General features: G+C 39.3%; 3 protein-coding genes across 6 annotated transcripts in view; 2 read left to right on the top strand and 1 right to left on the bottom strand.

Moving 5' to 3' along the window:
• RPS6KA5 (ribosomal protein S6 kinase A5) overlaps nucleotides 1–6,269 on the top strand; it is a 74,174-nt gene extending 67,905 nt beyond the window's left edge. Inside the window, exon 17 of the mRNA XM_058829756.1 lies at nucleotides 900–6,269. Within this exon, the coding sequence (XP_058685739.1) occupies nucleotides 900–1,139 (240 nt within the window). The 3' untranslated portion in view covers nucleotides 1,140–6,269. The remainder of the gene's footprint in view (nucleotides 1–899) is intronic.
• The window catches only part of DGLUCY (D-glutamate cyclase), a 220,452-nt gene that overhangs the window by 116,802 nt on the left and 81,344 nt on the right, over nucleotides 1–22,306 (bottom strand). The gene's annotated exons all lie outside the window — the stretch shown is intronic.
• The window catches only part of TTC7B (tetratricopeptide repeat domain 7B), a 121,886-nt gene continuing 116,002 nt past the window's right edge, over nucleotides 16,423–22,306 (top strand). For 2 of the 4 annotated variants that reach the window (XM_058829754.1, XM_058829752.1), the window contains exon 1: nucleotides 16,464–16,656. In XM_058829754.1, coding sequence (XP_058685737.1) covers nucleotides 16,536–16,656 — 121 coding nt within the window. In that variant the 5' untranslated portion in view covers nucleotides 16,464–16,535. Of the gene's footprint in view, nucleotides 16,657–22,306 lie in introns of all 4 variants that reach the window. The other 2 variants (XM_058829755.1, XM_058829751.1) reach the window with 2 other exon arrangements.

The following is a 22,306-nucleotide window of genomic DNA, read 5'->3' as shown; positions in this document are numbered from 1 at the left end:
ATGTTTTCTCTTAACAATGCGTATCTGTCCTTATAATTCAGTATATGCTTATAGCTGGATTTTTTTTTCTCAATAACATTTCCTCATAACATCTCTGATGCAGTACATGAAAATATGAATGATGAAAGAATAAATTTCTTGAAGATATTTATATTCATGAGGATTTGAGCATTGAGTGCTGTTCTTGAAACAGCTATTAAAAATATGCTGTTTCTTAGAGAAATCTATTAAAAGGTCTTCAAATTTTATTAAAAAAAAGAGAAGAAACTTTATATTTAGCTTAAGTAACTGTTTGACTTTTTGCCCTTATGGTTACTAAATCGAGGTAGAATTTCTGGAATATATGTAGTTCATGTTTTTTATATCATGGATCCTTTTTTAGTGGACTTGCTTGTCTACTATTATATATTTATTAAAATCATTTGAACTTCAACTGTATTTTACAAATATAGTGTCGATTTTCATGATACCCTCTACAGAGAATAACCAAAATAGAGCAGATTTATGTTAAAATGCTTGTGGGTGCTTTTTAGGAAGGAGAGAAAAACAAAGTAATTGTTTCTTGGAGAGGTCCTGATTAATGCAACATAATTTGGGCTGAAAGGAAAACAATGTCCTCTCTGAAAATGTAGTCTTAAACAAGTCAAGGCTTAATAAAAAATACTTCTAAAGTAAAAAGAACAAATAAAGGAAGATGCCAATCAATAATTGGTTCTTATGTATCTGTAAAGGCTTGTAGAGTAATTGTTACAATTATAATAGGAATTTGTCAAGGAATTACATTTTAAAATTTTATCATGTAATGTATAATGTACCATAGGCCATTCATAATAAGTGATAAGGCATAAAATGTGTTAAATCTATTGAAAAACTTTGAATTGCCTTATATTTTTAAACAGGCCTTTAACAAATACAAAAGGGAAGGATTTTGTCTCCAGAATGTGGACAAGGCACCTCTTGCAAAAAGAAGGAAAATGAAAAAAACAAGTACAAGCACAGAGACACGTAGCAGCTCCAGTGAAAGTTCCCATTCTTCTTCCTCTCATTCTCATGGTAAAACTACACCTACAAAGACATTGCAGCCCACAAACCCTACAGACAGCAATAACCCGGAAACCATCTTCCAGTTCTCCGACTGAGAAGCAGAGAATATCCTGTCTCGAGGAGTTAAGTGGTTATAGACTTGGCAGTACCTGTATTGTCTTCTCCCACCCTTCCTCCCTGTGGCTTACAGGCTGCTACAGGAAAACCTCTGTTGCTTTCGAAATGTATTTTAGTCATACCTTTTTAGCTTTGTATTTCCATACATTTCCTTTTAGCATTGTTTGGTATCACTGGATATAGTATAATACTGTTATAAAACCAACATTGGATTCTCTGAGGGCTAAATTACTGGTATGCAGTCAAGCTCAAAGTAAGTAGCTGTGCTGTTCATGGTACCGCTTGGAAGAAGACTGTTCCTCAGTGTCACAATCTTCCTCCCAGTTTCTTCCCCACTGCTCAAAGAAAGGAAAGCTCTGTAACATATATGGAACTTCAGGATCTTCTGCTCTTACCCAGCTCTGTGAAGAATGTTACAGAATTTGTTTCTTCATGCGTGTAAAGAGTGATTTGTACAATGCACCAAAGCAGTATAGTACTTTAAAGCCTTTTAAATTTATGGTTACATTCTGTCCCATTTATTTGAATTTTAAAATCAAAATTAAGCACTATGAAACTCTTATTTTCTTTAAAAAATAGCTCCACATATCTTGTTCTAAACAACTGAGAATAGAAGTCTTAGTTCTTTTTTATTTATTTATTTTTTTAAAAATACTTCTAGGGTAAAAGTTATCTGATAAGGTGAGATGTCTAATACTGTGATACAATAATTTTTATTTTTTGAAGTTATTAACTTCTAAACGATTTTACAGATTCTAAAATGTAATGCTATAAGAGAAAATTAAATTTCATATTTGATGCTTTGGAAAATGGTCACATGTTAAAATACCTATTTCAAGATTTAATTATATATATATTTTTTTTAATAGTTACACAATAATTTTAAAATACTAAGATTTTTTTAAAGATGAGAAAACTCCAGTTTCAGAATTTGTTATTATAGGGTCCATAAGAATGCATACCAAGTTATTTAAATTTAGCATTGTGCAAATATGGCAGTCTATTAGTGACTGTAAAATATTAGAATATATGTTTTATTTTTTGCACTTTATAACATCCAAAGGAGATGTTTTAGAATAAAGTGCACTCAGATCTCTCTTCCTACAAGGTGCTGAGCACTGTTTTACTGGGCTGAATGACCTGAAATCCACCATATTTGGTGGTTGTGGTCATTGTGAAGGAGAATTCTGTACTTTGCAGGAGTGAATCCCTGTATATTACCCACTGTTTTCATTCCTTACTGTAAAATGCAAAGCTCTTTCTATCTTGCTTTTACATTGTATATAACAAATACTAGACTTGGGCACCTTGTGTAGTGTAGATGTTAACAACTTATGCACTGGGAATACTAAAGGGAAATTATATTGAACACTGTGCTTCACAACTTGTTCACTGTGGTGTTCTACAGTGAAGTATTTCCTACTGTGATAGTATAGTATGTACATAACTGTTTGGAATCATAAATGTGACTTACAGAAACATCAGCATAAACTTTTAAATCAGTATATTTTATAAATTTATGGAGAGTCTTTTATAGCTTGTATTCTCAATGATTAGGGGTAACTTAAGTGCTAAAGATGACTCCTGTTTTGCAAATGCTTACATGTGTAAGTTTCCACTGAAGTCAGAAAGGCTCCTTGTCATATGCCTAAATTTGTGTGATGGAGGACTAATTGACTAGAGGATTTTGTTAACAGCTGTCTCTATCCTAAAGTAACCTTAATCCAAACCCTATGCAAAAAAAAAAAGTTATAGAAATTGTTTATATCAGTGATTTTATTTATAGAATTATATCAGATATCAGTATTGACAAATACAATACATCCATGTTTACAGGGACTGTGTGTATCAAAATAAGGCTTTGAAGCCCAACATGTTTGTTCTGTGTTTCTTTAATATTAATAATGGCATTCTGAGGTTTTGGAATTGCTCATGTGAAATAGTTTACTACTTTCTTGATGTGAATGTCAACAGTAATTGCAGCATTAATTTCAGGTTGATGTGAATATTGAGATTTGCACTGTTTATGTAGAAGTAGTATATTTAAAGATCAGTCTATGTGCTAATAACACAACCAGTTTTAAGTGGCTGATGTTAAAAGTATTGAATAATAATTGTCAATGTAATATATTCAGGTTTGCTTTCTGAATGCTATCTTTGGAAGTAATCTCAATAGTGAACATGGCTCATTTGTAAAAGAATATTTTTCCTCTCCCGAATAAACTTGCTGTAAATACAACGAACAATCCACCATTAATACTTGTTATGCAGACATTATAAGTGAATTGGGAGATTGGAGAACAGGTTGCTTGTAAAGTTTGCACTTTGAGGTGTTTGTGGAACTTCTTGTTTTCCTGATGAAGACAACTAAAAGCAATTGCAGTCTGATTTCATTTAAGTGTAAGAAACTTCTGGATACCAGGTGGATTTGGGATATTGTGACCCAAATGAAAGAACTTAAATGTTGGGAACACAGAACAGTTGTTTCCGTGTTGGGAAAATTAAACTGTTTCTTGACAAACTGATGAAACAACAAGAATGTTTGCACTAAACAATAGATAACAAAGATACTAAGTGCTAGAGATAATGTCTGTGTTGTCAGTAATTTTTTCTACACAGATTTTGAGAGACTGTTGTGAGACTAAAGTTATTAGAATACATCACTTGTATCAAAGACAACTTTTATAGCTGAATATTTCTGAGTACTCTTTGTGCTGTCACGGTAGTTGCTTAAGAAAAATTTAAACCCTGGGTATTTCATTTGGGCAGGGCTAAGTACATTTAGGTATCACCTTGTATTTACTTTGAACCAGCTACCCAGGGTAGCTGAAGTGTTTCTGACCTCTGGCTGCCAGCTGCCTCCAGGTAGACAGAGCTCTTGAGGAAGTGTATTCAGACAGAGACTAAGCTGTCTGAATTTTTAGATTAGTATCTTTACATAAACAACTGCTGATGTACATACATATTGGTACATTGAAACTTGAGTTGCAAATTAGGCAACTCAAGAGTAAGTTTGCTTCTTGTTCTGATGTCCCTGCAGAAGAGTATTTACTCTTGGCAGAACAGTGTTTTAATCTGTTGACCAGCCTGGAACTCAAGGTCATATAAAGACCATGGGCCATGTTTTTCATATTCAGACCATTGTTTCAAATTTAAAGTGTACAAGTTAATTTTCATTAGTACTATAAATACTTTATATTGTCTTGGTGAAGAGATGTTACACTGTAAATTGTGTATACCCAGATTAAGTTTTCTTCACAGTGCTGCTATACCTCAATCAGCTTTAATGTTTAGTAATGATACCTGTCTGCTGTCAGAAATACAGTGCTGTCAGTGATGTTGTAGGCAGATTTGTGTGAAAAGTCAAATTTCTTATGAGTAAAGAGTTCAATTAGTGTGGGTTTTAATCTAATCCTCAAAGTACTCAATACCTGGTAAAGCCATTTCTTGTAATACTTTTAGAAACACAAATATTAGTATTCGCAGGTAATTCTGCTAAAGGATTTAGAGAAGTACAAAGAAAATATCATGACTTACTGTTCCTCTGGCTTAGTGAAATTTCTATACTTTAAGGAAACGAATCAGTGTATTTGGCATATGTGTGGTTTACTGCTATGAAAAAGCCCCTATTAAATACCTCATTAAACAGTTGGGGGTGAGGGGCAATATGTATTGCATCACAGAATAGATTAAAGCTTCAAATTGGCTCTGCTGATGAACATATTTTCTCAGCCCTTTTCCATGGCTACTTTTCTGAACAAAATAATGATTCCTTCACAGCTGTGTCCCTTCTCAGTCATCTGAGAACAGAATGATGCTCAGCAGAAAATGTGTTCATTGGTTGTGGTAAAATGTTGCACCAGCATCTTGTATTTTTAATCTGTGCATGTGTTGTCTGCATGCATGTAGATACATGCTGTATTGCATGTCTAGATCTCCAAGTAATATGCCTTGATTAAGAGAATTTGTATTTTAAAAATGGGTTCTGGACTCACAGAGATTCGGAGGACCAGATTCGGGCACTGCCACAGAAGAGGAAGAAGTGAGAAGCTTCTGGGAAGATACTTTCATGGGTAATTTCTCTCCTGGCTATCTCCATGTGCATGTATTATTCACTGACAGTGAATTGCAAGCTTTCTTGCCAGTTATCCGACATAAACATATTTCCTACCTCTGCAGGTCCCCAAGTATGTGTGTGTGTAGCTTTATAACATTTAGTTCATCATATTGAAATTATTTGTTACTTCTCAAGTTGTCATTCCAAGTGTTTTTACTAAGTTAATGGTCTTCATTCTTTCCCCTATAAGTGATAGTCTTTTTCAAAATCCAGTTTTCACATGGCAAAACATTACATTGCTTTCCTTCAGCTGAGATAGTTGACTGAATATCCTGGATATAATATGGACATTTCAGCTGTAAAGAGATAAAATTGCTTTGATCTTTGTCTGCCAGTGAGAAACACTCCTCAGTTTGGTCCTTTGGCCCACAAGGCACTGGATTTTCTAAAAGTAGAAGAAATGCAGAGCTATTCACTAGCTCTCACCTGCCATCACACAGTTTTATATATCACATATTAAATAGATTCTGAATGTTCAGAACATGTGTGTAGAAAAGAAAATTCAGACTGATTCCTGTACTCTGCACTAGAAAATAAAGTGATGCTTTCAATTACATGGACCAGCTGAAACAGTCTCTTGTTTGTTGTACTCAGAAACTGAATAATGGAGATACGCAAGAGACCTGCAATAACATAAATTTCAAGAAAACATGTATTTTGACAGCCTTCATGTTCTGTATGATAGAAATGGAAGATGGCAACTAGCTGGGAAACAATTCTAAATGTTTAGGTAGGGATGCTGTGGGCTGGTCTGGCTTATACTTTATTCAGTGGTAGAAAGGAATCCATATTATTCACATGTAAAGTTGCTTTTAAAAAATTGCAATCAGTCTAACTGTATTTACAAAAGTCATGCAGAAGTCCACTAACTTCCTTTGAAATGTCAGTAATAAAGGAAAGAAAAACAGAACTCTTCTTTAATTGCTTCAGGAACTGCCAAAAAACCTAACAGATGAAACTGCAAACTTCTTACAGCTTTCTTAATACAAATATATTTGTCAACAAATCCAGCATCAAATATTAAAATAGGTCTCATTTATGTTCATCTGATATTCCCTAGTTTTTTTATTTTGGTAAATATGTAGTTGTCTTAGTATGATTATCACCAAAGGTCTGTTTTTGTAAGTAGGAGAAAAATCAAAGGATTTAGGATTTAAGATTAGGCCTTGTGAATAACCAAAAGAAATCTGTTTTGAAGGGTAACCATTTCAAGATACGGATATGCATATTTGCTGATAAAACTACATCTAACTAAGTGCATTTTGTCTAAGTTATGGGAGTGATTTTGTGTGATATTCAGCTGTGCTAAAAAAGCTTTCAAGTGTTAAATCTTTGGAGTTTAGGAAAGTGAGAAGAAAAGGGGAAATTTACAGATGATGCTGCAAAGAGGGGACAGTGCTTGAAATTTGTCCCTAAGTAACTCAAGGTGACTGGTTACAGAGGTATCATTGTATGGTTCGCAGAAGCTCACTCATTAGTAACAGCACATGCTTTTTTTCCTTTAAAAGTAATATATACAGTGGACAGGAGAAACGAAATTCACAAAAGCAGCAAATACCTCAAAGCTTTTCTCAGGTGTCTCCTTAATGAGTTCTCATTCTTTAAACACATAACTCCACAGTACATAACAGTTATTCTTGTTGAAGCTATGCCTGCTTGAGGGAGCAGGATCCCACTCTTTGGTGATGTGTTCACTCTAGAGGGATGCTACAAATTAAAGCTCAAGGTGCTGTGCCCCTGCTGCTTTCAAGTGTTCATACAATTCTGCTTAGTATGTATCACTATGGCAGTCCAATTGGTATGCAGCTGTGGCAGGTCAGCTCAATTTTAGTGCTGTCAAATTAAAAGGAAGACTTGAGATCCACTTCATGACCAAAGTGAGAACAGGCTTTGAATCTTAACATACATCTGGATTACAAACATGAATAAAAGTTTGGCATTGGCTTTCAACTTTGACAGCTTTAATGTGCTCCTGCAGCAACTATGGATGCTTACAGATATCTTTACAGTATTGATCTCTTTCACCTGAAGAAAAAGAAACCTATAAAATTATCTTGCCAGATAAAAACTTTTGCTGGAGTCCAAGTAGAAGAAATCATCCCTAATTTCTACCTTTACCTTTGAAGCTGTAAAGGCAAAAAATGAATAGGTGACAGATTCTGACAGCTGGTTATAAAGGAGCAGGCTGTGTTAATTTGCAGCGAGAGGAACAGGGTGTTCTATTTCATGTGTCAGTGTGGGCAGGGAGTGGGGAGAGGGAAAGAAATGGGAAGAAGGCAATGCTGAGTGCTTTGCCTCACTGTAACTTAGAGGACATTCTGGTTGCACACCATTGCTTCTGAAGGAGCAATGATCACCTTCAATTAAAATATTTTTGAATTAAAAAACCCCACACAGATTAACCTGACAACTTTTCTTCTTGGAAACTGCTATTTTCAAATGGCAAATACAGCATTGTGGACTTTGATTTCCTTATTTCCTTAATGCAAGTTATCAACAGATTACAATGAAATTTTCATTTTGACAAATACACACCTCTTTAAAATTCTTTGTCATGCCAACAAAGGGCAAAACCTTGTGATAGAAGTTTATCAAAAAGCAAGAGAAATAATTGAATTGGTTTATTTTGGCCAATATTCAGAAAATGAATGAGGATTGTTGGAGTGAGTCCAGAGGATGATTCTGAATTTGATGGGGAAAGGTACTACTAGAAGAAAGGATAATTTTGTGAATACAGTGGTGGAGAAAATACAGGAAAGCTGTGTTCTAGTAGACTGCTCAGGACTTGTGGAAGACTAGTGGAACCAGATGGCAGGTGAATACTCCTGTCTCTAGAGCTGTTAAAGCCTAACCATGCTTATTTGAAGGATGATAAGCCCAGCCTGTTGGCCAGTCCTGTCAGAGCCACTGGTTTTAGGAAAATCTGTTGTTTGGCTTCTGTCTTGGAAGTACTTATTTGCAAGTCCTGTTAACCACCAGGGTATGATCAACAGTTGGCAAATCAGACTCTTCTGCTGTGTTGGAATGATAACTGTAATAAAGGTTCTGATCCTCAGCAGCCTGTTTTCTTCTTCAGGCTATGGTGTTCAAGATGGGAAGAGATTTTTTGGGGTTTTTTTTGTTGCTCTACATTTGCTGTTGTTAAACACTGTGGTGGCTTCAAAGTTAATGCAAAGCAATCTGGAGAAGTACATCCTGTCATTGCTAACAAGTCAGCCTCAGATTTCTGTGCACTGTGCAGAGCAATAGCATGGGTATTCCCTGTGGTAGCTGGTGGGCTGCATGTCCATTATTCTTCTGACTCTTGAAGTTGTGTGTGCTGGGAATTCTCCTTGCAGAAAAATGTAAAAAAATAACCCAAGCATCTGAATGCTAGGCAGGTGATTCTTGGGTGAAGGCAGTTTTATTGGTAATAACTAGGGATTTTATTGGCTGTTGCATTATGTATGACATATCTGGCAGTAGGGAAAAGTATCTGAACAAGTCTCTAAGACAGCCTGATAGTATTTAAGCTATTGCTGATCTCCGGTGCTGTCAGGAGCTTGGGTTTGGAGGAAAATATGTGGCTATGCCTAAATATGGGCTACACTGTGGTAGAATGATGCTGGCTGCTTTGTCCTCAGTAGTCTTTTGGTGATGGCTGGTGTTTTGTAGGCCACTGCACAATGCAGCAAGGATTTCAGGGAATTGTCTGTGATTTCCTGACATCCTGTATCAAACATAAATCAGTTGTTGCTAGACAAATAACTTGTGTTTGACCAAGTCATGTTGCCTGAAAATCATCCAGTGTTGTTTTGGAGACATCAGGACTGGAAGAATCTGCTGCCTGTTTGGTATTTAACCAAATGGTTAATTATTGTGATAACTTTTAGAAATTCTACTTATATAACTGTATTTGGAACAGGTCTCAACTTTTGTTGTTTTTTTGGTTTGTTTTTTTTTTTTTTTCTGTGCTACTCTCGTTTTAAATGCTATTTTCTTTACATAATATTTAATTTCCAAAACATAAAACAAATTTTTTTTTTTTCATTCTTCCAGTTGTTATGGCAGAAACTGGTGACTTGTCAGGTCTCTGAACTCGTATTTGCTATGCAGAAATAGCAGCTCACACTTGTGCTATTGGGTCCACTTCATAGTGGACTATGGACATTCTGACTAGTAGGAGTATGGATCTCTTGGAATTTTCCCCAGTTGATCCTAGAAAGTCTCCTTCTCCCCTCTCTGCTAAGGACCTTGCTTTTGGAACATAATAACAAAGCCTTGTATGCAGATTTTCTCTTAGGGTCACATCAGGCTGAGCGGACTGTGTTCTCCCACTGTCTTTCACCTTCCTTTGGCACATGGGCACCAGCCCAGTGTCCTTAGGATGCCCCTGTGTTCCATGACCTGTTCAAAGGCATGTCATGAGCCCCAGGGGAGCCACTCTTTGTTTAAGACTATTTTGTACTAATACTGGATCTGCTGATCTTTTAAAGACTTCTCTCCTGTATTAACATAATTGAAACATCTAATTTAAATGCATGATTTTTTCATTCTTTCTAAACACAGAACAAAAATAGTTGCTGAGCACTCCTTTGTTACCAACGTTTTTCTTGCTTCTGGATAGTAATGAACTGATGATGTTGCTAAAATTATTCATTGTTCTCGGCAACTTTCTTAGCCATTTGTCATAGTACTCACAACATCCAGTGTTTTCTGTCAATGTTTTAAGCTACCTACAGGTTTAGAAATTTTCCGAAGTTAAATGTAGCTTTCGACTCCCTCTGGTGGTCTGGCAATGGAGCTGGCAAATAGTTTAACTATCGCTGACTGCAACAAGCTACAGGTTTGAATGCAGAATGACATTGTATTTCATTTTTACCCTTAAGTGATAATAAAAAATGGTAAATGTCTAGTTTTCGATTTTGAATAGTAGAGGCCTAATAAAGTGAAAAGCCGTTGTATCTTTCTAAAAGCACATAATTACTTTTTTTAAAAAATCCATAATATTATTCCAGAAACTGTTTTCATAAGTAAGTCAAAAGAATAGGAAAACGTCTTTGCCTCTGAGGTTCAATTTGTCTAGGAAGATTTTCTTTTTTTAGTTCAAGCTAGAGATTAAGCTACAACCTGGGTCACATCTAGAATTTAGCTGAACTGTGTACGTTTTGTTATTGTGCAAAGACAGTGCAGGGTCCCTCTTCACCTGCTTCCTTATGAGCAGTGTTGGATGCCAGTTTGAAATAGAGCAGGAAAGAGGTTTACCCTGTGAGTAGCACAGTGAAAGACCCATGATTAGACCCTTCGCTGTCTTTTCCCTGAACTTAAAAGTAGCCAAAGCATTTGTCTGAAATCCTTAGATCTTTGAACAAGACTGAAATGTTTTACACTAACACAATAAAAATGAGAAACAGCAAACTATGGCATTTTTCTTCCCATTTCACTTCCTGTTTCTTACTACGTGTTAATATAGGGTAGCAGTGCGGGCTCCCATTTCACATGAGTGGGCTTGGAAAGGGCTTCTTTTGGAGTCTTGACTTTTGTTTTTTTAGCATATTTAGTAATTAAACTTTAGGTTCAGGCAATCAGTATCAATGACTGCTAGCCCCTGTCATTTATTAAATACTGTGAATTAACATCAAGGGATTCAATAAAATAGTAAACAAATCTGTTTCCCTGATTGTGCAGGCATGCATTCCATTTTCAGTATCAATTGCCCAATATCTCACAAGTGCAGTATGAGCTGAACCACTTTGAAAGCAACAAACTACAAAATCAGAAGTCCATTGTGAGGAAAGCTTTTCAGGTTCCTATGTTTTCTTGAATTGCTTTGTGTATGATTATAACTTTCAAACAGGCATAAGGGCTTAATGGTTTACAAGATAATGTACATTTGCAGATGTAACTATTTTATCTCTAAGAAAATAAACTTGTCTAAGTACAAAACCTTGAAATGTTGAAATAATTTGATAAAATTTATTTCACTTTTTACATGACTCTCTTCTTGCTATGAGGCAGGGTGGCAGGTTTTATAATGGAATTGTTGTCAGACTGTTGGTTCAGTAAATACAGTTCAGTCTCACTTCCTGTCAAGCATCGTGTTTATACTCTCAAAAGGAGACAGATTTCACTGTGAAATTATTTCCTCAAACAATTTTCATATAGCCTGTCCTCAGTTTCATAGAGATTACTGACTTCAGTAGGAATGGAGAACTGTGTAGTTGCCTCCTTTCACTAACAAAGTTCCACTAACTGAAAAGAAAAAGAAAAGACTTCAGTTCCAGTAAGTTTTGCTTCTGTAATGGTTATGAGCTTTGCTATTCACGGTAGAGAAAATAATTATCACACTAATGAGTTTTGGCCTGAGAGGTTTTGCACTTCACATTTGAGAAAATCGCAGACCATAGTAAGAGTTGATTATGATTGCCTTAAAATACAAGTAGTATTTGAATTGCATCTCTTGAAGTAGGAATGTATTTAACATTCTAATAGGCATTGCAATGTTGATTTTAATTGAAAGATAAAAGATTGGTAAAATTACCATTTGTGCTGATGAAAAGTTTTTAAATCTTTACTTTTTATTTTATTTTACTATGGATATAAAAAAAGGACTTTTATGCTGTCTTCTGTAGCATCATATTTCCCTCAAAAATGTTGCCTTTCTCTGATGTATACTACAGGTAGAAAAACAATTTTAATAACCAGCATTATGACTAGCAGTTTCAGACAAACCTTTTGGAAAAGAAACATACCACTGGTCAGTGTGCTAAACTAAAATCAGAGTAGTAGGTAAACTTGCATATTAAACACTTTTTCTTTAAACAGTGAAGCAACACTGGCCATTAAGCATCACTGACGTTTGAAACAAGCTGGCTGTTAATCTTGGATTCTTCCCCGCCATTCAGTGATGAATAGTGTTTGTCTAAGAAGCCAAAAATTCAGTCTGGAATAAAAAACCCATTGACCCTGTAAGTTTGCCTGCAGGAGGTTTTTTCCTCTCCTCTGGGTTTTGAGCATTCTATTTTCATATGTTGCCTTTATATATGCAAGTACATTTTGAATTGTTTTTTTCTGATTCCTTGTTATAGAATGTTTAATATCTTAGCAGAGATTAAAGTGCTACTTTATTTAAGTCAGTTTATATTCTCTAACTTTAACATTGTCACCAATTTAAAGGCCCATCACATCTATTCCTTATATATCTGTGTGGAGTATTAGTGCAGAAAGTTTCTTTACCAGGTTTATATTCAAGTTATGCCAAATACAAGAGTACCATATCAGTGTGTGTATTGGGTTTGTGTGGCCAGGTTTTGGTAGCAGAGGGGACACTGCAGAATGACTTGTATGAGAAGCTGCTGAAATTTACCTCACATCTGACAAAGCCAATATCAGTTGGCTCCAGGGTGGACCCACTGCTGGCCAAGAGTGAGTTTGTCTGAGATGATAGTAAAGCCTCTGTGATTCCATATTTGAGAAGGAAAAAATGTCATTGCACAGATGTAATTGCAACCAGGAAGAGAGGAGTGAGAATATGTGATGAATACAGCTCTGCAGGAGCCAAGGTCAATGCAGAAGGAGGGGCAGGAGGTGCTCCAGACACCAAAGCTGAGGTTTCCCTGTAGCCCCTGGTGCAGCCCATGGTGAGGCAGCTGTGCCCCTGCAGCCCACGGAGGTCAGTGGGGGAGCAGAGATCCACCTGCAGCCTAAGGAGGTCAGTGGGGGAGCGGAGATCCACCTGGAACAGATGGATGCCCAGGGAAAGGCTGTGAACCCGTGGGAACACATGCCTGACAGGGACCTAGAGACCTATGGAGAGATAAGCCCATATTAGGGAGGATTTGCTGGCAGGGCTTGTGACCCCATGGAGGACCCAAACTGGAGCAGCGTGTTCCCGAAGGGCTGCATCCTGTGTAAAGGAACCTGCACTGCAGCAGTTCGTGCAGAACTGTAGCCATGGGAAGGACTCACACTGGAGAAGATCATGGGGAACTGTCTCTCATGGGAAAGACCTCACACTGGAGCAGGGGAAGGACTCCTCTCCCCGAGCAGTGGCAGAAACAGCAGGTGATGAACTGACTGTAAACCCTGTTCCCTGTGTGCCTGTGCTGCTGGCGGGGAGGACATAGAGCCCAGGAAAAAGGGAAGGGTGTGGGGGAGGTATTTTTATTATTTGTTTTTTTTTCTTATTATCCTGGTCTGATTTTGGTTGGTAATAAATTCAATTAATATCTGCAAACTGAGTTTTGAGTAATCAGTGAGTGATTTCTGCCTGTCCTTATCTCAACTCCTGAACCTTCTGTTATATTTTCTCTTCCTGTCCACTCATGGAGGGGAATGATCATGTGGCTTTGGGGAGTACCTGGCATCCAGCCAGGGTGAAACCACCACAGTGCATTGCTGTCTAGTGAAAGGCTTTAATTCTTATTAAGAATGGACCAAGCTCCATGAAATTGCACTGAACAATCCACTACTTCTCCCTGTGTTTGGGGGGATTGGAGTGGGAGAGATGGCATAAGGCAAAATGATTGACCAATACATCTTAGTTACTTTTCCTGCATCTTGAATTTCCCTCCTTCTCACTAACCAGGTATCTCTCTATATTTGCTAGCCAGCAGCCTCACCTTACAAGCGGACTGTTTCTAGGCAAGTACATGTATACTTTGGTCTGCCCCAACAGTGTAATAAATAGGCCATTTCTAGAAAACAACACTTTATTTAAGGTTGAAGAAATAAGGGACATCTGACAAAATATGCAGGATCATGCTTCTTTATTACCTTTATGCTATTCATTCCAAATCCATTATTGTATTCCATTATGGGTCACTGCTTTTCAGAGCAGTCTTGGGTGTAGGGAAGTTTCACTAATGTTAAAGCAGATTTCCTAAGCATTTCAAAATGTGCTAATTCCTTTTGCATAGCTGTCTCACTTCATAAATAGGATCTGTTGAGATAATAAGCCTGATGAGCTGTAATGTAAATATTTTAATACTATTGCTGGTAGCTTTTAGTGAAATGATTTGCTCAGTGCTAACAAAATGTGTTAGAATTGTCGTGAATCAATATGAATAATCTTTATAGGCAAATTAGCTCTTTTAGAAAGTTGAAATTTTAGTATTTGTAGTCTTATCTGTAAAAGAACTACTAGTTATAATATCAAACATTTTGAATTATTATTATTTTCCTCCCTAATTTTTAATTTACCTTTTCTCCCCAGTAAAAAAAACCCAACATGCTATAATCAGTTTGATTGGACTGGACCTTCTGAAAAATCATGTACACAAAAAATGCTTTATTATTTATTTCTCCTTTTGATTTTGTTACGTTATTAAATCCTCTCTCCAATCCCTCAGTACTCCATTGTATTTTTAAAACACTGTAATGTTCTGCTACAATTTCATTTCACTTGTAAAATCTGAAGAATATTTTGTTTGAAATGGGACTGTAACCTGAAGGTGCTATGAAAGTAACTTGACTAAAGGGCAAATTACAGTATCTGAATTTTGTGTTGTTATACTTTTAATAACAATGTGAATGAAAAGTAAACTACTTGAAACACTGAACAAGACATTTCATGCCTGTCATAGAGTTGGAATAGCTGTGATGGTCTAAGGATGATGGAAACAAAACAAGATTTGTTGGAAGTAGTATTTTTTACATTGAGGATATAGCTGGGGAGCACACTAACAAGCTTTCAGTTGTATAAGCCTGGAACTGTTCCTGGTCAATTAGTGATTTGATGGAAACTTCAGATCTTTAAAAAAATGCATGCTGTTTCTCATGTTTCAGCTGATGATCAAAACCAAGCAAAACTTGAGAAAGCACCTGTTTCTAGTATATGTGAATACACATGAACCAGAAAATTGTTTAGAAATTCTCTTGTGTGAACAGCTCTCCCAATGCCCACAGGCAATGTCGTGTTTACGTTTAACAGATCTATTTATAGAACAGCCAGTAGTTTCACATTTGCTCAACTATGACTTCTGACTTTGTGAACTTGTAATTTCTGAGGACTGATATGTGCTAGATCCAGAGGAGTGCAATGCATGTAAAAACAAAAATTGCATCCAGCCTGTTTTCTGGATTCCATCATCATCTGTGACAGTCATCCTCACAAACTCACCCAATTTCCTGTGGCTTCACTGACTTCTCATTTCTGTGGATGAAAATAATTAATTGTACGAGTCTGTACTATGACCAGAGGATGTGCAGCGAGGCACCGGAATCGTTTGAATTAATGCTGCATGTAACTACACCGTATCTCTGCAAAACCTGTTCTTTCTGTCAATCGACTGTATCCTTACTTTGTGAAAAGTAAGTAGCAATGTGTGAGATTTTTTTCCCCCCAATTAAGTTTTTTTGCTGCCTTTTCAGTGAAAATCAGTCATGGCTGCAGCTTTCCAAGGTGTATGTAAATTTGTGGAATTGATGTGTCGTGTCTGCGTGATGTAATGCTTGATAAAGATACACAGTACCACTGGAATTGTTTTAGCTAGTGTTTTTATTCTAGCCAAAGGTTGAAAATGCATTTATTTTCTCAAAACATGGGGCATAATCTCTCTACCTTTCTTTCCCTCTGGTTTTTGGCTGAGGCGCAGGTGAGTCCCGAGCGGGTGCCCATGCTGGGCTCTGCTTGGAGTGGATCCCGGTGTGTGAGCTCCGGCGGCGCTGCGGGGGCAGGGAGCGCGGTGGGAGCTGTGAACGGGAGAGCGCCATTAGACAGACTGAAACCCCTCCAGCGAGCGTGCACGAACGCTTTCAAGGTGGGCGAAGGGGTGACCAGAGACGGGCAGGAACTAATTTTGCGTTAGCTTTTGTGGAAGGGGAAAGTGTAGCAGAGGGGTGGCGGTGTGTGGTCATCGCTGGCCTGTGGAGGAACAGAATCAACTGAACGTGCCATCCGCACCCCACGTGTGAGCGGCTTCTGAAGGGACAGTTCCTGCCCGAGGTAGCGGCCTGCTAACAGAGGCACCTTCAGCGGCGCGGCGGCCGCACTAGAAGACTCGTTTTCTCCTCCTGCTGTCCCTACGCCTCCCGCGGGTGCCCGGGCGGCCGGAGCGGCCCCTCAGCCCTGGCCGCGCTCCCCGCCAGGCCCCGCCGCTGGCCCCGCCCCGCCGCGCGCAGCCGCCAGGGGGCGCTGCTCCCGGCGCTCCCGGGGCCGCCAGCGCGGCGCGGCCGCGGCGCTCGAGTTCCGCCGCTCCCGGGGCCGCCGCCGCCCGTCCCCGCCTCCCCCTGCCCGCCGCCCCGGCCCCTTCCCCCGCCGGGGCCCCTCGGCCCGACCATGGCCACCAGGAAGGGGGGCTCGCGGCTGGAGACGGAGCTCGAGCGGTGCCGCTCGGAGTGCCAGTGGGAGCGGATTCCCGAGCTCGTCAAGCAGCTCTCGGCCAAGCTCATCGCGAACGGTGCGGCGCGGGGCGGGCGGCGGCGGGGGCCCGGCAGGTGCAGCCGGGCGGGCCGGCGAGAGGGGCCTGCGGAGCCCGGGGGGGCGGCGGGGCCGCCGGCGGGAGGGGCGGGCAGCGGGTCGGGGCGGCCCGGCCGGGCGGGAGCGGCGCGGAGGGAGGCGGGAGCCGGCCCGGGCCCAGCCCCGGGCGGAGGCGCCGCGCACACCGCCCGCGGGCGCGGGGCTCGGGCGGCCGCCTGAGGAGCCCCGCGGAGCCCGGGGGCCGCGCTCCGGCTGGCCGGCAGTGCGGCCCTGCGCGTTCACGGCCCGGGGCAGCTCGGTGTTTATCACGAGCGCTGCAGTTTGCAGACGCACATGCTGACAGTGTGCATAAAGCCCGAAATGTCCTTCTGCCTCTGTGACTGCCAGAGTATCTGTGCACAGAGTGTCGTATGGAGGCTTCCGTCCCTTCTCTTAATAGCAAACCTCAGCAGTATAGTGCAGCTTAATTTGTTTTGTTGTAAAAAACTATAAATATTTTTTTTGTTCTCTTAATTCTAACGTCACAAACTTCTGTATGTTTAACTGCAGGAGGTGAGAAGCAGTGCTTCATTCTGAGGCATGGAAGTATGTAATGAATGAGACAGATACAGGGAAGTTCTCTTTGACATGGATGCCTTAATTCTGTGTGACAAAAAATATGGGGATAGTGTGTGCCTCTCTGGGCTCACTCATCTGCTTGAAGGGGACCTGGAGGTATTTTCAGAGAGCAATCAAGTCTGCTAAGACAGGACTTGGGATGAATTCAGAGATGATAAGTTAACAGAGAGGATGAGGCATAACATTGACATCACTGGAAGTTTGTTGTGAAAGCAATGATAGCTTTGCATGCTTGATGGGAAAGAAAACTGCATGATTCAGCTCTACAGAAATAAAAATAAAAGAGGAAAAGCCTGACTCAAAGAAGATAAAAGCATTTAAAAATAAAAGGGTAGTAAATAACATTTACATTACTTAAGGCCAATGCTGTTTGCCTTAAGAACAACTGAGTGGTGTTCCTGACACTGGTGTTATGCTAGCTAAAAAGAAACATGAGTGAAAAGATGGAAGGTATGTTTAATTTCAGGACACTCATCACTGAGTGATAGACTGTGAGCTAGTTAGAGATCACTACAAGCAAAGACAAATAGGTTTATGCTGTCTTGTTGAAAAGCATGATCTTCACAGTCTCAAGATGTACTTAGGTATTTCAGGCAGGGAGAGCTAGGAAGAGCTAGGCAGGAGATGCTAATGACAGTTTGACTAAAATTTCTCTAACCTGTGTATGTTTTACCTAGCTGAAGCATATCAGAGATTATACAATCTGCATAACTTTACGCTTCAGTGGTTTTCCTATGAAGGCATCTTCTAGATTCTGTACCAGTCAAAATACAAATTATTGAAACATTTCCTGATCTTTAAAACACGGGAAAGTATCATATTCAGATTTTATCTCTTTTTGACAGTACACGAAGGATTGAGTCAATGGGCATGACTTCCAAGTCTGGCTAAGAACATAAACAGGAAATAAAGTGATCATATGGGCCTCTTCATCTGTATCGGAATTACACAGTAGTGTAACACAGTAATTTAATGAAATGCCTTCACCTGCTGTTGAGAGTGTTGAAAACTGAAAATTTGTGTTCCAGATCCAGGTGTACCTAACAGGTTGCAGGCCAAGGTTATCAGCTAGTGAGACTACCAAGGAGAGACAGTGCCTCTGTTCCACCCATGAAGAGAGATGTGAACTGAAAGGCACTCTGATGCATGTCCCTGTTGTTACTTAATCTGAAACTTAAGTATTAACTTAAAAGTTCAGTACCTTGAACTGAATCCTTCTGCGCTGATGTTCAGTTTTGACTTGGGAATGGATAAGAAAAATCTGTTTTTTGGCTGAATGTGTAACAATATATTGTAGGAATGATTTAAAAGCATGGGTAAGAGGGAAAGGGAAGAGGATCTTCATTCTGACCATGTATGGGTATGTAGGGAATTGGCTTCAACTCTTGAATGCTGGAGCATTTTAACAGAGGATATCAATATTGCTGGAATAGTGTTTATTGCTCTTTGAACACAGATGGGAATGAATCCTTTGGGGAAGCTCTCTGGTAATCTCTTCAATCTTGTACTATTGCAAAATAATAGACTTATTTTACTAGGACTCAGTTACAGCTCTTTTTTGGAACTGGAGATTAGACAATTTGATAAAAATTTTAATGGTCCAAATTTTTATTTGGGCTGTTTGGCATTAGCAAATGGCCATCTCTTGAAGCTTGCAGCCTAAATAAGATGAAGGAAGAAACAGCAATGACAACTCCTGGGACAAGGGTCTGTGTGGATACACAAGGCAATAGTATGTACTTCTGATGAAATGCAGCACTTGAGAGGTGCAGTATTTTGAGTGGGCTTGATTATTATATTGTTTATTCTGTTTAGTTCTGCTGATGGATCCTATCTACTCCCTAATAGAAGTCTGTGTATAAAACCTGGCAGTGGATCAAATATAAATGACAGTTTAGGTAGGATTTTGGATGCATAAAAATGATACTAGAACAAATTTATGTGTCTGATGGCTTGCTTCTGAAAGACTTTCTGAGCTTGCTGGGCTTTAAGAAAAAGAGAGAAGAGATACATGGATGAATTGGTCACAACTTCTGCTATTCTGTATGTAATAGTCACAATTTGAATTATAGAAAATGTGTATTCTTTATCAAGCCTGTGATTTGCATTGCTTTTCACAATGGATAAATGTATAGATGGATGAAAAAAAGGTATTTAACCTGACTCAGATTTGTTAGCCATTTAGCCTGTGTGTATTATATTTCTCTGCTTCAGAGCCAGGACTCAGCAGCAGTAATGAGATTCATGCCATGTAACACAAATCTTGGTTTGGGCTCCTGCTTCATCAGCATTCTGCTAAAAGATTGGGTTAAAACTGTTATGTGCAGGGTGCTGAGTTAGCCTTGGCTAACACCACATGCCCACCCAGCTGCTCAGTCTCTCCCCTTCCTTAGAGGGGCAGGGCAAAAGGTAGGATAAGACTGTAGCTTCCAATAAAGATAAGGAGATCACTTACTAGTTACTGTTAGGCAAAATAGGTTTGATTTGGAGTAATTGAATTTAATTTGTTGCCAGTTAAAAGAGAGTCAGATACTAAAACAGGAAGACAGACATGAAAGTAACCCTCTTTCTCTCCCCTTTCCCAGGCCGAGCTTCACTCCTCTGTCCCAGACTCCTGTGCCACTCCCCATGTGGTGTGGGGGGTAAAGGGGTCATGGCGCAAGATACTGTATTCCTGCTGTTCCTTCCTCAGGTTTTTCCTCTGCTCTGCCATAAGCTCCCCACTGACAGTGGTTCTGCTTTGGAATAGGCTCTCCACATGGTACAGTTCCTTCAGGGAATATCTACCTGGCTTGAGCCCTCTCTGGCACATCCCTTGGGTCCCTTTTCTGGCACTCACTATGGAGAAACTCTGTCCCTCTCCTTCGCTGACCTTGATGTTTTTTCTGCCATTTTTCACTCCTTTTGTTCTCTTTTATTTTGTTCTGTGGCATTTTCTGCCCTTTCTTAAATACACTTTCCCAGAGGTATTGTCAGTTGTGCTGAGAAGCTCAGCTGTGTCTGGCTTTGGTACTGTTAGATCCAGCTGGGCCTGGGGCGGGGCAACCCCTGGCCTTTTCCCACTGGAGATACTCCTGCAGCCCCTCTGCTGCCAGCACCTTGCAGATTATAACCAGTACAGCAGCATTTTCAACAACTGTAGCAGCTGGTAAAGAAATCATGTGCTGCCCTGAAGGTCACAAAGATGTGGTCCTTGGATAGTCTGTAGCCTGTTCAGGGCTTTCCTTAAATGTTCAGTGTTCACATCCTGAGTATCACCTCTTGAATGGAACTGAAAAAAACCCCTAGTTGTTAGAAATAAAATCTTAGAGTGATTTTCACTAATGAGTGTTCCAAACTGCTTTAACTAACTTTAAAAGATTCCTTCTAAGAAAGTGAACTGAAGAAATTTTCATTGCTGGTTGGATTTTGTCTAACGTTGCAAATGAACAGCATGATAGTGAAGCATGGTCATGACAGTTAGTGGATGCTTCTGCTTGCTCAGAGTATTGGAAGAGGTTGAAATAGTAAATGCTGAATATCTGAGACTAATCTGAATGTATTTTAAAGTGCTCTGAGAACTAAGAAATACAATTGGAAGCTAACAATCACATTGCAAAGCTGATTGCAAGGCTATCATGTATTTTTGATGAAACAGTAGCATCTCATAGGAAGTGTCTACAATGGGCTTCAGTATGAAAGTTGTATCTGCTCAGAGCATTTTCAGGACATCAGTATTCTCGTGTTTTATTTCCTTCCTTTGGAAACAAAATGAGGAAACCTTAGGTTGATTCAGTAGCCAGTTGAATGGATAAAATAAAGGATCCATGAATTTCCATGGGTGTTTCCGGCCATTCATTGTTGCTGTAATTGGAATGTGACCTTGCTCAAGGTCAGTGAGATGTATGGCTCTGTCTGGAAAAGCACTGAGGGGGTGAATTTTTATAGTTCAAATGAGGTAGAATGATGTAGTTCTGTAGAAACCTTAGCCAGTGTGAAATAATTGCATTACTGCTGGGAGAGAATGCATGCCCAGGAAGTTCAGGGATCTGAACACTACTGAGACATTGTGACATTGCCATGAAAATAGAATGTTAGCTACAGATATCAAGTTTGCTCATGGAAATACACCAACATTGTAACACAATGTTTTTTTACTTAGCGAATATCTTGTTACTTTTGCTATCCCGTTTCTGCTTGATTTGTGTTGTTTGGGATCTCTTCTCTGACTGCCTTTCCTCTCAACACTTTGTTTCTATTGTCTCCTATTAGACCTATCCTCACATTTAGCCTGGCAGAGTAATGGAACAGAGAGGAGTTAGGAGCAGAGTAGCAAACCCAAAAGATTATGAATTATTTTACATGTCTAATTTTGTTTGTCACTTTCTATGCTGCTCTCTTATATTGATATAAGTAGGACCTAAATATAGGAACATCTTATCAGTTTTCATCTGTTTTGCAGCCTTGTGAAATAAAAGACCTCAGATGTATGGTTAAAGCTTATCCTCAGAGTAAACAAGGGATTTCTAAACCTCTTAGGACTCATGCCCTACTTAGAAGGTGTTTACCAAATTTGTTTGGTTTCATACATACAGTTTGTAGTGTGATTTGTATATGCAAAGCTTTCCTAAGAGGTTGACATCTCTACCAGAAGAGTTTGCAGACCATGTGACATGCCTTTTTGCATGTCCACAAAAGTAGAAGCGGTGGACTCTCTTCATTTGTTATCTTAATTGTTTTCCTCCTATTGCATTCACTGTCACATTTACAGAACAAGCTTACTAAGGACAAACATTTTTCTGAATGAAGAGCAGGGGTGGTGACAGTACTTAGATGTGTTTTCTTATTTTTGACTGACAGCTTTGTTTCTTCAGATAGCCAGAGGTGTTACAACAGTGTAAGTGATGATGTGGATTGTCTGCTTGTACTCACACTGCATGTTCATCTGGAATAGAAAATGCTAGTGTGTAACTTCACAAGTAACCAAGCTGGTCCAACGCCTCGCTGCTATTATGTAGAGTAGTTCTTTCTTC

Source organism: Poecile atricapillus, chromosome 1 (genome assembly GCF_030490865.1).
Source record: "Poecile atricapillus isolate bPoeAtr1 chromosome 1, bPoeAtr1.hap1, whole genome shotgun sequence".
Classification (NCBI taxonomy): domain Eukaryota; kingdom Metazoa; phylum Chordata; class Aves; order Passeriformes; family Paridae; genus Poecile; species Poecile atricapillus.
Note: the sequence above shows the minus strand (reverse complement) of the source record. Positions and strands in the feature narration are given on the sequence as shown.